The sequence below is a fragment of the Mobula birostris genome, chromosome 5 (genome assembly GCF_030028105.1).
Source record: "Mobula birostris isolate sMobBir1 chromosome 5, sMobBir1.hap1, whole genome shotgun sequence".
Taxonomy (NCBI): domain Eukaryota; kingdom Metazoa; phylum Chordata; class Chondrichthyes; order Myliobatiformes; family Myliobatidae; genus Mobula; species Mobula birostris.
Genome location: NC_092374.1, coordinates 91,202,460 through 91,218,457, shown reverse-complemented (window position 1 = coordinate 91,218,457; position 15,998 = coordinate 91,202,460). Strand labels below are relative to the sequence as shown.

General features: G+C 43.2%; 1 protein-coding gene across 1 annotated transcript in view; it reads right to left on the bottom strand.

Moving 5' to 3' along the window:
- The window catches only part of LOC140198377 (uncharacterized), a 49,121-nt gene that overhangs the window by 16,257 nt on the left and 16,866 nt on the right, over positions 1-15,998 (bottom strand). The window contains exon 4 of the mRNA XM_072259472.1: positions 268-414. Within this exon, the coding sequence (XP_072115573.1) occupies positions 268-414 (147 nt within the window). The remainder of the gene's footprint in view (positions 1-267; positions 415-15,998) is intronic.

The following is a 15,998-nucleotide window of genomic DNA, read 5'->3' as shown; positions in this document are numbered from 1 at the left end:
CTGAGCCCTTGGATAAATACTTAAATCCAGTTTCCAGACCCTAGCCCCACCCACAAATTGCATATATTGGTTCTTGTTGGATCATTGGGAGGGAGTTGGGGGGGGGGGGTTTAGATTTGAAAGTCAGCTTCTCTGTCAGCATTGTGCCTCCGATATCAGCCACCCACATGAGATCGATGAATCAGCGCAGACTACCCAAGCGCAAGGGTCTAGCCAACTTTCCCCACCACTTCACCTCCCCCCCCGCCAATCTAATGGTACACTGACCTGAGGGGGCGGCCCCCACGACAAGCAGGAGAGCAGTCACCAACCAGAAGATCTCCATGCTGCAGCAGTACACACTGATGGTAGAGTTCTGCCTGCTCGTTTTTATATTATCACTGCATGGGAAACTTGTAGCTCCGGCAAAATCCCCTAAGATTCACAATGGTATGATAATATACTTTACTCTCCAGTATATTTATTGTCAATATCAGACCAGAGTATTTTGATTAAATTTTATTTTGATTAAAATTGGCCAGTCTTAATTAATTTATAATTAATTAACAATTTCTGTATCCATTAGGGCATGGAACCAAAGGGGATAACCACTCAGTTTCACTTGACCCATCATTGAAATGTTCCTACAACTCATTTTCAATTCATAATTCAAGCCAATTAAAAATATTCCCAACAACTTAAACTGAAAAGTTTTCTATCTTGTCCAGACATGCCTGGACAAGCTTAGGCAGAGTGGATGCTACATGGCAGGACAGGTTGTAGAGAGGCTATACATTTCTATGAAGGATTTTGATATTTGAGACAGATGTTTCCCAGAATAACTGATGCCAAGATTAAGGAAGGCATTTTTGTTGGTTCACAACTCAAACAGGTCACCACAGGCAATTCAAAGAACTTCTAGTGGGACCGGAGAAAATCGCATGGAAGGCATTCAAGGATGTTGCTGAAAATTTTCTTGGCAACTACAGAGCAACAAGTTACACGCAGCTGATTAGCAAGATGCTTCAAGCATACAAAACCACAAAGTTCAACATGTCACTAAAGATTCACTTTCTGCATTCCCATTTAGACTTCTTCCCTGCAAATCCTGGCGATATCAGTGATGAGTACGGTGAAAGGTTTCACCAGGACATTGCGGTCATGGAGAAGTGGTATCAGGGTAACTGGAATCCATCAATGCTGGCTGATTATTGTTGGACACTTAAGTGAGAAGCTTCAGTCACTGAGTACAAATGAAAATCAGCAACAAAACATCTTCAACTTAGTTGAACTCTTGCAAAGTGTCAGCACCATAATATAATTAAACAATTATATGCAATAAAAGTTCATTTCTAGTTTGTCAAAATTCCTACATGATACAAATAGTCTGAAATTATATTTGTGTTTAGCTTCAATAGTCTATCTTAAACAAAAAAAATTCCGAGGAAGCAACACTTTCAAAAATCTTTATTGTCCAGTATATTTATTGTTAATTTATTCTTTCTTTCTTTATTAATCTTTTTATTGATTTAAAAGGAACATAAATACAAATGAGGAGAATTACGTATCTCTAACATATATACCAATGACAATACAAACCGAGATTAAGATAGACATTATCTAAATCATACATATTGTTAAGCTAGTATAAAATATATAATTTAAAAAAAACAGCAATTCTCCTCTTACCAGTTCATGAACAGGAAAGAAAAAACTTTGAATTTTAAATGAAGAAAAAAAACACTACACTATATAAAAAAAGAAACAAAAAAAAGGGACTGGGCAGTCCATTTTGAGGATACGACCAAAAAAAGAAAGAAAGACTTTTTGATAAAATCTAAAACTTTGAAAAAAATTTCAAGAGTAATAAATCAAATGAAATGAAAATATTGAATAAAAGGTCGCCAGATTTGTTCAAATGTAAAGGATGTATCAAGTCGGACTTCTTATTTTCTCTAAAACTTAAACAGGACATAATGGAGGAAAGCCAATAAAAGACCATAGGTGGATTAGAATCCTTCTACTTCAATAAAATGGCTCTTAATTTATTTATTATTATTTCTTCATTTTGTATTTTCAGCTTTTTTTCTTCTACACTCTAGTTGAATGGCCAAGTTGGTGCAGTATTTTATTAATTCTGTTATGGTTATTATTCTATAGGTTTATTGAGTATGCCCACAAGAAAATGAATCTCAGGGTTGTATATAGTGACATATACTGTATGTAATTTAATAATAACTTTACTTTGAACTTTCAATTAGTACTACCAATACCTCTGCAGTACTATAAAACTGTGTACTAGTTCCTAACAGTTATTGACAGAAGAATTTGTGTTCTTTTGATTGGCTGTAAATGAACAAAATCAATGAGAGAAGGACATGCCTGTCCTAGCATGCCAAGTCAACTTCAGTGCACTGGGTGGATGAGATCTGCAGTGAGGTCCAATAGCCAGGAAGGTGGTTCTGCAACGCTCCGTGGAGAGCGAAGGGCATGACAAGGCATAGGAGACGTCATGGTCATTCCCTGCAACCAAGGAAGACCCCAGTTTGTGACACTTGTTCATACCACTGGATCCAGACTTCTGAGGTTGAGAGAATGGAACTATCCCAGTGCACCGACCTTTGTACTTTAAAAACTCCCCCACACAGATTTCCCCTCATCCTCGGACATGATGGACACCACTAATGCTGACCCTAATCGTAATCCCAACCTTAACCCTTAGTAGATCAAGCCTTAAACTTCATCCATCCTCTGAGCATTTCCAAGAAACACCTCCAACTACAGGATGAGGAAAGTGGATTGGTATTCAGAGGGGGATTTTAAATCTCCTGTGAGTCATTTTCTTTATGACATTGTTTTATAGGTAAAGCTGGCATTTATAGTCTATGTCTCGATACCACTGTACTCAGTGTTTCCCAGAACTCGGGTTTCAGCTCCCCTCTCTGGACAGCTTGCCAGTGGCATCTTAGGTGCCTACACTTGTGTGGTCTAATAACCAGCTCCTGCAGGGCACAGTCAGGCATGACACCAAAAAGAAAAGCTTCTTTCCCAAAAGGAACTAACTCATTTAGATTTGAGAAAACTACAAAAATAAAATTGTATACAGTGGGAAACTGAGGAGTGAGGCTGAGCCAATCGGTCTCTAATAACCTAACCCCAATCGGTCCCTAATAACCTAACCCCAATCGGTCCCTAATAACCTAACCCCAATCGGTCCTTAATATCCTAACCCCAATCGGTCCCTAATAACCTAACCCCAATCGATCCTTAATATCCTAACCCCAATCGGTCCTTAATATCCTAACCCCAATCGGTCCCTAATGACCTAACCCCAATCGGTCCTTAATATCTTAACCCCAATCGGTCCCTAATAACCTAACCCCAATCAGTCCCTAATATCCAAATCCCAATCAATTCCTAATAATTTAATCCCAATCAGTCCCTGGTCAGACTGCACTTGGAGTATTCTGAGCAGTGTTGGGCTCTTTATCTAAGACAGGATGTGCTGGCATTGGAGAGGGTCCAGGGGGAGTTTATGAGAATGATCCTAGGAGTGCAGGGTTAATGTACGAGGAGCATTTGGTGGCTCTGGGCCTGAACTCGCTGAGTTTAGAAGAAAGGGGGAGGGAGGGATCTCACTGAAACCTACTGAATATTGAAAGGTTAGATAGAGTGAATAGAGAAGATGTTTCCTATAGTGAGGGAGTCTAGGATCAGAGGGCACAGCCTCAGAATAGAAAGGCGTCTCTTTAGAACAGAGATGAGGAGGAATTTCTTGAACCAGAAGTTGTTGAATCTGTGGAATGCACAGAGGCCAAGTCATTGGGTGTATTTAAAGCGGAGGCTGATATGTTCTTCGTGAGTAAGGGTGTCAAAGGTTACTGGGAGAAGGCGGGAAAATGGGGTGGAGAGGGATAATAAATCAGCCATGGTGGAATGGGAGCAGACTCGATGGGCCAAATAGCCTTATTCTACCCTTATGTTTTATGGTTTGATAATCTAATCCCAGTCAACTGCTAATTACCTAAATCCTGACTTTTACCCCTATAGCCTCAACACTTGAGGCTCACACACACACACGCATGTCAAACAATTGGGACCCTCATCTGTGACCCCTCTCTCTATATATTAAAACAGGATCTAGCTTGTGTTCTGGATGAAACCGTAGTGGGATGGTGGGAAATACAAAGGGGGAATCCTGGACACCCCCCCCCCCCAGTGCAGTCTAGTGGAACCGCACAAGGGCAGTGAAGTCACAAAATCGAGAGATTCTGCAGAAGCTAGAAATCCAGAGCAACACACACAAAATGCTGGAAGAACTCAGCAGGTCAGGCAGCATCTATTGAAAAGAATAAACAGTTTACGTTTCGGGATGAGACCCTTCATCATGTCGGATAAAGTCAAGGGGCAGATCACGGTGGAGTTTCTCGGAAACTGAAACTCCAGAAGTGTAACAGAGAATGGAATCGCCATGACCTAACAAAGTACACAATGAGCTTTCCTGAATTACATGTAGAAACTGGCTGCGGGGATTTTTAAACGCGCGTGGCCACCTGCTGTTCCATTTAATTTTGAATTCAGATTCCGCAGCGGGGAACTCACCATCTCCCGAAGCGTTGAAGCGTCCACCCCAGGGTGCCCCTGCGGTAGCCCCACTCGGAAACAATGGGTGCTTACACGAAGCAGCAAGGGCGCTCGTTTTCTTGGAACGGATTCCTGTCCGTGTAGGGACATACCAAAACAAATCTCCGACTGAAGACTGAGAGAAAGGAATCGCTGACGGCGCAGTGCGACCGAACGACCCACCAGAGCCGACATCCTGTCCCTTGCCTGAGGGTGTTGTCCCTGGACAGGGAGCACGGTCGGCGGTTCACTGGCTCCCTGCAGACCCTCGGGGACTGGGATTGAGAGTGGGCGCGGTAGTTAGACCGATTCTATCCAACCTCTCGTAAACCAACCCCAGCCCACGCACACTTCCGTCGCTGATCCACCATCTGCACCAGCCCCCGTAGGATCAGAATCAGGTTTCATATCTTAATACCACTGCTTTTTATTTCTATTTTTGCACTAATTTAATTTAACTATTTAATATATATACTTCATGTAATTCACAGTTTTTTTCTCGTTCTATTATCATGTACTGCATTGTACTGTTGCCACAAACTTAGAAACATAGAAAACCTACAGCGCAATACAGGCCCTTCGGCCCACAAATCTGTGCCCAACATGTCCTTACCTTAGAAATTACCTAGGCTTTACCCATAGCCTTCTATTTTTGTAAGCTCAATGTACCTAACCAGGAGTTTCTTAAATGTCCCTATCCTATCTGCCTCCACCACCGTCGCTGGCAGCCCATTCCATGCATTCACCACTCTCTGTGTAAAAAAAAACTTACCCCTGACATCTCCTCTGTACCTACTTCCAAGCACTTTCAAACTGTGCCCTCTCATGTTAGCCATTTCAGCCCTGGGGAAAAGCCTCTGACTATACAGATGATCAATGCCTCTCATCGTCTTATACATCTCTATCAGGTCACCTCTCATCCTTCGTCGCTCCAAGGAGAAAAGGCCAAGTTCACTCAACCTGTTCTCATAAGGCATGCTCCCCAGTCCAGGCAACATCCTTGTAAATCTCCTCTGCATCCTTTCTATAGGTTCTTCATCCTTCCTGTAGTGAGGCGACCAGAACTGAGCACAGTACTCCAAGTGGGGTCTGACCAGGGTCCTATACAGCTGCAACATTACCTCTCGGCTCCTAAACTCAATCCCATGGTTGATGAAGGCCAATACACCGTATGCCTTCTTAACCACAGAGTCAAGCTGCGCCACAGCTTTGAGTGTCCTGTGGACTCGGACCCCAAAATCCCTCTGATCCTCCACACTGCCAAGAGTCTTACCATTAATATTATATTCTGCCATCATATTTGACCTACCAAAATGAACCATCTCACACTTATCTGGGTTGAACTCCATCTGCCACTTCTCAGCCCAGTTTTGAAGACTATCAATGTCCTGCTCTAACCTTTGACTGCCCTCTACACGATTCACAACACCCCCAACCTTTGTGTCATCAGCAAATTTACTAACCCATTCCTCCACTTCCTCATCCAGGTCAGTTATAAAAATCACAAAGAGTAGGGGTCCCAGAACAGATCCCTGAGGCACACCACTGGTGACTGATCTCCATGCAGAATATGACCTGTTTACAACCACTCTTTGCCTTCTGTGGACAAGCCAATTCTGGATCCACAAAGCAATGTCCCCTTGGATCCCATGCCTCCTTACTTTCTCAATAAGCCTTGTATGGGGTACCTTATCAAATGCCTTGCTGAAATCCATATACTCTACATCTACTACTTTACCTTCATCAATATGTTTAGTCACATCCTCAAAAAATTCAATCAGGCTTGTATGGCATGACCTGCCTTTGACAAAGCCATGCTGACTATTCCTAATCATATTATGACTCTCCAAATGTTCCTAAATCCTGCCTCTCAGGATCTTCTCCATCAATTTACCAACCACTGAATTGAAACTCACTGGTCTATAATTTCCTGGGCTATTCCTACTCCCTTCCTTGAATAAGGGAACAACATCCACATCCCTCCAATCCTCCGGAACCTCTCCCGTCCCCAATGATGAAGCAAAGATCATTGCTAGAGGCTCAGCAATCTCCTCCCTCACCTCCCACAGTAGCCTGGGGTACATCTCGTCTCGTCCCGGTGACTTATCCAGCTTGATGCTTTCCAAAAGCTCCAGCACATCCTCTTTCTTAATATCTATATGCTCAAGCTTTTCAGTCCACTGTAATGCATCCGAATAATCACCAAGATCCTTTTCCATAGTGAATACTGAAGCAAAGTACTCATTATGTATCTCTACTATCTCCTCTGGTTCCATACACACTTTTCCACTGTCACACCTGATTGGTCATTCTCCCACATCTTATCCTCTTGCTCTTCACATGCTCCTAGAATGCCTTGGAATTGTCCTTAATCCTGTCCAAGGCCTTTTCATGGCCCCCTCTTGCTCTCCTAATTTCATTCTTAAGTTCCTTCCTGCTAGCCTTATAATCTTCTGGATCTCTCTTAATTACCTCATTTTTTGAACCTTTCGTAAGCTATCCTTTTCTTCTTGACTTGATTTACAACAGCCTTTGTACACCACCGTTCCTGTACCCTACCATCCTTTCCCTGTCTCATTGGAACATACCTATGAAGAACTCCACGCAAATATCCCCTGAACATTTGACACATTTTCTCCATACATTTCCCTGAGAATATCTGTTCCCAGTTTATGCTTCCAAGTTCCTGCCTGATAGCCTCATATTTCCCCTTACTCCAATTAAACGCTTTCCTAACTTGTCTGTTCCTATCCCTCTCCAATGCTATGGTAAAGGAGATAGAATTTGTGATCAGTATCTCCAAAATGCTCTCCCACTGAGAGATCTGACACCTGACCAAGTTCATTTCCCAATACCAGATCAAGTACAGCCTCTCCTCTTGTAGGCTTATCTACATATTTTGTCAAGAAACCTTCCTGAACACACCTAACAAACTCCACCCCATCTAAACCCCTTGCTATAGGGAGATGCCAATCAATATTTGGGAAATTAAAATCTCCCACCATGACAATTATTACACCTTTCCAGAATCTGTCTCCCTATCTCCTCCTCGATGTCCCTGTTACTTTTGGGTGGTCTAAAAAAAACACCCAGTCGAGTTGTTGACCCCTACCTGTTCCTAACTTCCCCCTTTTCTGCAGCTGTGACACTATCCCTGATCAACAGTGCCAAGCCCCCACCTCTTTTGCCTCTCTCCCTTGTCCTTCCTGAAACATCTAAACCTGGCACTTGAAGTAACCATTCCTGCCCCTGAGCCATCCAAGTCTCTGTAATGGCCACCACATCATAGCTCCAAGTACTGATCCACGCTCTAAGCTCATCCGCTTTGTTCATAATACTCCTTGCGTTAAAATGGAGTATTATTTTTATGGAGTATTAGTTGAAGGTCAAACCATAGGTCTTAGCTCGACCCTTCTCTATCATCTATCTATCCTCCCTCTTGCACTGTCTCCAAGCTTTCTCTATTTGTGAGCCAACTGCCCCTTCCTCTGTCACTTCAGTTTGGCTCTGGTTTAAACTCTCCCCAATAGCCTTAGCAAACCTCCCTGCCAGGATATTTGTTCTCTTGGGATTCAAGTGCAACCCGTCCTTTTTGTACAGGTCACTCCTGCCCCAAAGGAGGTCCCAATGATCCAGAAATCTGAATCCCTGCCCCTGCTTCAATCCCTCAGCTACGCATTTATCCTCCACCTTATTCAAGTTAACAAATTTCACGACATATGCCGGGCCTTCACAGATTCATAGAACAAACGGCCCTCCTGGCCAGTGTCAATGTCCTGCCTTGGCCTATATTCCTCCATTCCCCACTCCTCCATGTTATTCAAGTGCCTCTTAAAAATGACACTATTTCAGAATCAGGTTTAATATCATTGGCATATGTCATGAAATTTGTTAACTTTACAGCAGCAGCACTATGAAATACATGATGAGTAAATATAGAGAAAAAAACAAAATTACAGTAAGTGTGTGTGTGTGTGTCTATTAAATAGTTAAGTAGTGCAAAAAAAAAGAAATAAAAAAGTATTGAGTTAGTGTTCATGGGTTTAATATCCATTCAGAAATCAGATAGCAGAGGGGAAGAAGCTGTTCCTGAATCACTGAGTGCGCTCCTTCAGGCCTCTGTACCTTCTTCGCAATGGCAACAATGAGAAGAGGGCATGTTCTGGGTGTTTTGTGTTTTACCTGCCTCAACCATTTCCTGATTGCCTCTCAGGTCCCTTTTAAATCTTTCCCCCTCACCTGGAACCAATGCACCCCCTCCCCCGGGAAAAAAGACTGTTATAATCAGCCTTATCTCTGTCTATAATTTAGAATATTTTTACAACATTGGCCCATTTCCTCATGTTTGAAGCAATGTTCCATGCAGCCTTTCCAATATCTCCCTATGACTCAAAATAAAGTACAAAGTAAACTTTATTATCACAGTACATGCTTTATACGTAACCACATTCAACCCGGAGATAATTTTCCTCTGGGCATACTCAGCAAATCTATAGAATAGTAACTATAACAGGATCAATGAAAGATCAACCAGAGTGCAGAAGACAACAAACTGTGCAAATGCAAATATAAATAGCAATAAATAAGTAGAACATGAAATAACAAGATAAAGAGTCCTGAAAATGAGATTATTGGTTGTGGGAACTCCTCAATAGATTGGCAAATGAGTGTAGTTAACCCCTTTGTTCAACAGCCTGATAGCTGAGGGATAGTAACTGTTCTCGAACCTGGTGGTGTGAGCCCAGAGGCTGTTGTACCTTCTACCCAATGGCAGTAAGTGAGAAGAGAGCATGGTCTGGGTGGTGAGGATCTTTGACGATGGATGCTGCTTTCCTACAACAGCGTTTTATGTAGATGTGCTCCTAGTCCACCTGCCCTAGTCCAGGCAACTTACTTGTAAGTAATCCCTGCACTCTTTCCAGTTAAATCACATCTTCTCCATAACAGGTTGACTGAAACTATAGACGCTTCTCCAAGTGTGGCCTCACTGATGGCATATAGAACTGCAAGCTAATGTCCTCCAAGTTGTTAGTAATCACATTTGATTCATATAACTCAAGGATCCACCATGCAGCTTCAAACTATGCGTGGTGAACATCAAATTTTACCTGATTCTACTCCTGACCACTTCATTAGCTACCTACTGTACCTAATAAATTGGCCAGTCGGTGCATGTTCGTGGTCCTCTGCTGCTGTTGGCCATCTGCTTCAAGGTTTGATGTGTCGTGCATTCAAAGTTGTTCTGCACACCACTGTTGTAATGTGTGGTTATTTGAGTTACTGTCACCTTCCTGTCAGCTTAAACCAGTCTGACCATTTTCCTCTGACACTTTCATTAACTAGTTAATTTCACCCACAGTACTGGTGCTCACCATATGTTTTTTTTTAACTTTTGCACCATTCTCTGTAAACTCACAGGGGTTCCCAGTCTGGGGTCCGTGGACCCTTTTCTCTATAGTATTGGTCCATGACAGAAAAAAGGTCTGGAACACCTGAGACTGTTGTGTGTGAAAATCCCAGGAGATCAGCAACTTCTGAGAGACTCAAACCACCCTGTCTGGCACCAGCACTCTAAGTCACTTACATCACATTTCTTCCCCATTCTGATATTTGTTCTGAACAACAACTGAACCTCTTGAACATGTCTGCATGCTTTTATGCATTGAGTTGCTGCCACGTGATTGGCTGATCGATGGTTAATGCAAACAAGCTGGTGTACCTAGTAAAGTGGCCACCGAGTGTATGTCTCCTTGAGATTCATTTTCTTGCAGGCATTCATAGTAGAACAAAGAAATACAATACAAACAATGAAAAAATACACACAGTGACTGACAAACAACCAATGTGCTAATGAAGAGAAAGTGTGCAAGTTATCAGTAATCACTCAGTAAATACTGATAACATGAGTTGTAGAGTCCTTGAAAGTGAGTCCATAGGTTGTAGAGTGAAGTTATCCACGCTGGTTCAGGAGCCTGATGGTTGAAGTGTAATAACTGCTGATGTTTGGTCCACAGACTTCTAAACCTCTCCTATCCTCGTACTTACCTGGATGTATTTTTAAATGTTGCTAATATGCTGACTTCAACGACTACTTCTGGCAGCTCATTGCAAATACACACCACCCTTTGAGTGGCTGGTTTCTAGGATCACAGCAACAGGTCATCTGGTCATCTCTTCCTTCAGTTAGTCCTGACGAAGGGTCTCGGCCTGAAACGTCGACTGCACCCCTTCCTAGAGATGCTGCCTGGCCTGCTGCGTTCACCAGCAACTTTGATGTGTGTTGCTTGAATTTTCAGCATCTGCAGAATTCCTGTTGTTTGTGGTCATCTGGTTTGGCAACTTTTAACACATCCCTTCAAGTAATATCTTTTCACATAACTTTCAATGCATCTTTGCATAAGATGTTGGTGAGTCTTGTGTGCAGAAACAGCGCTCCTTAGAAGTCTGCACAGATTCAGCATGTCATGAAAACTTTGGCCAACTTCTATAGATGCACAGAGGAGAGCATCACTGCCTGACATAAAAACAGGCCCAAAAAAAAGCAAAGTCGAACAAAACAGTGGACACAGTCAGGCCATCATAGGAAAAGTCCTCCCCGCCACTGAGTGTTGCCACTCGATAGCAGTGTCCAGTATCGGGGATCCCACTATCCCGGCCAGGATCTCTTCTCACTGTGGGCATCAGGAGCCTGAGATCCCATACCAACCAGGTTCAATTGCCCTTCAACCATCCAGTTCCTGAACCAGTGTGGACGATTTCACTTAACTCAACATAGAACTGATTCCACAACCAATAGACTCCATTTCAAGGACTCTTCAACTCTCAGTATTATTTATTTATTGATAGCATTTGCAGAGTTTGTCTTCTTTTGCGCAGCCATTGTTTGTCAGGCTTTATGTGTAGTTTTCCACTGGCCATTGTATTTCTATCTTCTACTGTGAATGCCTGCAGCAAAATGAATCTCAGGGCGGTGTATACATACTTCGATTACAAATTAACTTCGAACTTTAAACTTTGATTCAAGCACATCCACTTTGCTCCGTCACCAGATGTCTGAAGAGTCCATGAACTCTGCTTGGTTATTCTTTCATTTATGTTATTTTTGCAATTTATGGATTTTTGTGCCTTTGCACTGTACTGCAGCTGCAAAATAACAATTTACACATCATTTGGTTCAGCGATAATAAATCTGATGTGGATTCTGATTCAGATTCTGGTCCTTCAAAGTTCAAGGTAAATTTATTATCAAAGTACATACATAGTATGTCACCATAAAACAACCCTGATATTCATTTTCTTGTGGGCATTCATAAAAAACAAACAAAATAAAAATATTAAATAAATAAGTAATGAATATCGAGAACGTGAGATGAAGAGTCCTTGAAAGTGAGTCCATAGGTTGTGGGTCCAGTTCGGTGACGGGGGTGAGTAAAGTTTTCCCCTTTGGATCAAGAGCCTCATGGTAGAGGGGTAATAACTGTTCATGAAACTGGTGGTGTGAGCCCTGAGACTGCCATACCTTCTTCCTGATGGCAGCAGCGAGAAGAGAGCATGTCTGGGGCGGTGGGGGTCCCTGATGATGGATGCTGCTTTCCTGCCACAACTCATTATGTAGACGAGCTCAATGGTGGGGATGGCTTTACCCGTGATGGACTGAGCCATATCCATTACTTTTTGTAGGATTTTTCCATTCAAGGGCATTGGTTTTTCCATGTCAGGCCATGACGCAAATGGTCACAATACTCTCCACAGCACATCTATAAAAGTTTGCCAAACCCATCTCACATGTGAGATTCCAGTTCAAACTTGACTGACTGAAAGGTACTTGACAACTGTGGCAGGGCTTCAATACGATCACCTCCTATGAAGTGACCCAAGGTGACCCAGATGAACTCAATGCCCTTTATGCTCCTTTTGACTGTCAAAACACGGAGGCACCTTCACGAATTCCCACAGCCTCAATGACCCTGTGATTTCAGTCTCAGAGGCTGACATGAGAAGATCCTTCAGGAGGATGAGCCCACGAAAAGCATCCAGCCCAGATGGGGTACCAGGCGAGTACTAAAAACCTGTGCTGATCAACTGGCTGGAGAGTTTACTGATATCCTTGACCTCTTGCTTCAGCAGTCTGAGATACCCACCTGCTTCAAGCAGGCTTCAATCTTCTCCGTGCCTAAGAAGAATGTGGTAGCCTGCCTCAGCAACTACCCACAGTGATGAAGTGTTTTGAGAGGTTGGTGATGAAACATATCAACTACTGCCTTGGAAGCAGCTTGGATCTGCTCCAACTTGCCTACTGTCAAAAGCAGGTGCCATTTCATTGGCTCTTCACTCAACCCTGAACACCTAGACAACAAAAATGCATAGATCAGGATGCTCTTTATTGATGACAGATGGGTATTCAATACTAACATCCCCTCATAATAATCATTAAGCTCCAAGAGCTCAGCCTCAACACCTTCTTGTGCATTTGAATCCTGACGTTCTGCACTTGCAGACCCCAGTCAGTCTGAATTGGCAACAACATCTCCTCCACCATCTCCATCAGCACAGGGGCACTACAAGGCTGTGTGCTTAGCCCCCTGCTCCGGTTGCTTTACACTCATGACTGTGAGGCTAAGCACAGCTCCAATGCCATATTTAACTTTGCGGACGACACCAGCAAAGATGGTGATGAATCAGCAAATCGGAGGGAGATTGAAAATCTAGCAGAGTGGTGCCACAACAACAACCTCTCACTCAATGTCAGAAACACCAAGGAAACAATTATTCACTTCAGGAGGAGGAAACCGGAGGTCCACGAGGCAGTCCTCATTGGAGGATCAGAGGTGGAGAGGGTCAGAAACTTCAAATTGCTCAGTGTTGTCATTTCAGAGAGTCTGTCCTGGGTCCAGTACGTAAGTGCCAATACAAAGAAAGCACAACAGTACCTCTACTTTCTTTGATGGTTGCAAACATTTGGCATGTCATCTAAAACTCTGACCAGCTACTATCTTTGAGTATACTGACCGGTTGCATCATGACCTGGTATGGAAACACCAATGCCCTTGTATGAAATAGCCTACAAAAGTATTGGATACAGCCCAGTCCATCACGGGAAAGCCCTCCACACCTCTGAGTAAATCTAGATGGAGCGCTGTCACAGGAGAACAGCATCCATCATCAGCAACCCCTACCACCCAGGACATGCTCTCTTCTCACTGCTACCATCAGGAAGGAGGCACAGGACCCTCAGGACCCACACCACCAGGTTCAGGAACAGTTACTACCCCTCAACCATCAGGCTCTTGAACCAGAGGGGTTAAATTCATTTAGGTTCAGTTACCCCCTCACTGAAATGTTCCCATAACCTATGGATTCACTTTCAAGGATTCTTCATCTCATATTCTTGATATTTATAGATATATTATTATTATTTCTATTTTTTTCTCAGCTTAAGTGAGTAATGCCAGAGGTACAGGCATAGCCAAGCACACTCATTTCTCAGCTGCTAGGCACTGTGTTGCCCCCATTTTGGACTACAGTGGACTTTGTGATTCTAATTCTGATCTCTCTTGTTTAAATTGTGGTCAGTTTATTTTTAGTTTATGGTTTTCTTGTCAATATGGTGTATCTGATTTTGCTGCAGTTTAGCTTTTCATTACACCTGTGCAGATGACTGAAAACTTTACATTCACTTTCAATAGAGATTGACCAACTGTGGATTTCTTGAATTTCATGCATTCTGTCCTCTTGTTCTCTGCTTTATTCCAAAGCACCTTTGTATCCTCCCAAATCATAGTGTGATATTTGGCATCATTCTAGCTCATACACTTCCCTTAACCCAGCTCTCTACACCAACTTCTTGAACCACAAGGACCTCCTGTTCCATATAATCTAGGTGCTCACCATAATCTAACTCAGCCAACACATCAGTATTGACCTAACCTATGCTTTCCATGCCCTGGGTGTGTGTCCTGGGACAGTGCAGAGGGAGTTTCATTCTGTGCCTGACCCTGGGTGTGTGTCCTGGGACAGTGCAGAGGGAGTTTTGTTCTGTGACTGACCCTGGGAGTGTGTGATGGGACAACACAGAGGAAGCTTCACTCTGTGTCTGACCCTGGGTGTGTGTCCTGGCACAGTGCAGAAGGAGTTTCATTCTGTGTCTGAACTTGAGCATTTGTGGTGGGATGGTGCAGAGGGAGTTTCCCTTTTTATTTTACTCATTTTTAAAGAGATTTATTTATTCATTTACAATATCAATTGTAATTGATTACTTGCAAAAATAATTAAATTGAAACATCATATTGACACACTAGCATCCAGGATACACTTCATCCCGCTGATTGTGGATGTTCTTCAGAGAGCTAATGGACACTCTTCACTCCTCTGCCTGCTTCCTCTTCCAAGACACCCAGACATGTACATATCCTTGGGAGGGAGAAGCCATCTGCTTGGGAGGATCCTTCCATAGCCCACCTCCTGGACCCATAAACAAATCCTAAATCAGGGCCAGGAACAAATCCACAAGGATTTTATCCCACTCTCTCAGGTCTGGGTTTATGTGGTGGGGCACTGTCGATGGATCTTTACCCTGTGAAATGCTTATGCTGTTCCATACCTTTAACCAGGTTCCAACACCTCGTTCATTCTGTTCTGTTGTTGATCCCCATATTAAACCATAAAGAATAATATCCCACTTAATCCCTTCTCTTCTCACTGGCCCATCACCTCCCTCCGGTGCCCCTTGTCCATCTCCTTCTCCCATGGTCCACTCTCCTTTCCTATCAGATTCCTCTTTCTGCAACCCTTTATCTCTTCCACCCATCTTCTCAGCTTCTCACTTCAACACCCCTCCCTCAACCATCTTCTCCTCCCTTTCCAGTCCTGATGAAGGCTCTTGGACCGCTTACTCCTGTTCATAGATGCTGCCTGAACTGCTGAGTTCCTCCACAGTTTTGATGCCTTACATAAGAAGTGGAGCTTTTGTTATATGATGGCAGATGTTGAAGCCATATTCTTGTTGCACTTCGAAACGTTTCGTGGGATCATCATTCAGGGTCTCTGTTCTTCCATCTCTAATCAAGGGGGTGTATGTTTCCCACTGAAGTGTGCCTCAGCTGCCCCCTGATCGACGATGTGGCTGACAGTTGCACAACAAACACTGTTGGTGTTGTGTGTCCATCCCTGATCTGGTGCCCTCATCTTCGACATCTGGAGCGAGTAGTAAATTGTCTCCATGCCCTTTTCCTGGCAGGAAGAGAACATAGACTGAGCAAGAAGGGGAAAGAGCACAAGGCCAAAGAATCCATGGATGAAATGTGTCAGTCCCATGATCTGTACCTTCTCCCCAATCCTACATAATGTAAACATCTCCTCAATCCTACAAAATCTAAACATTTCTTCAATCCTATGTA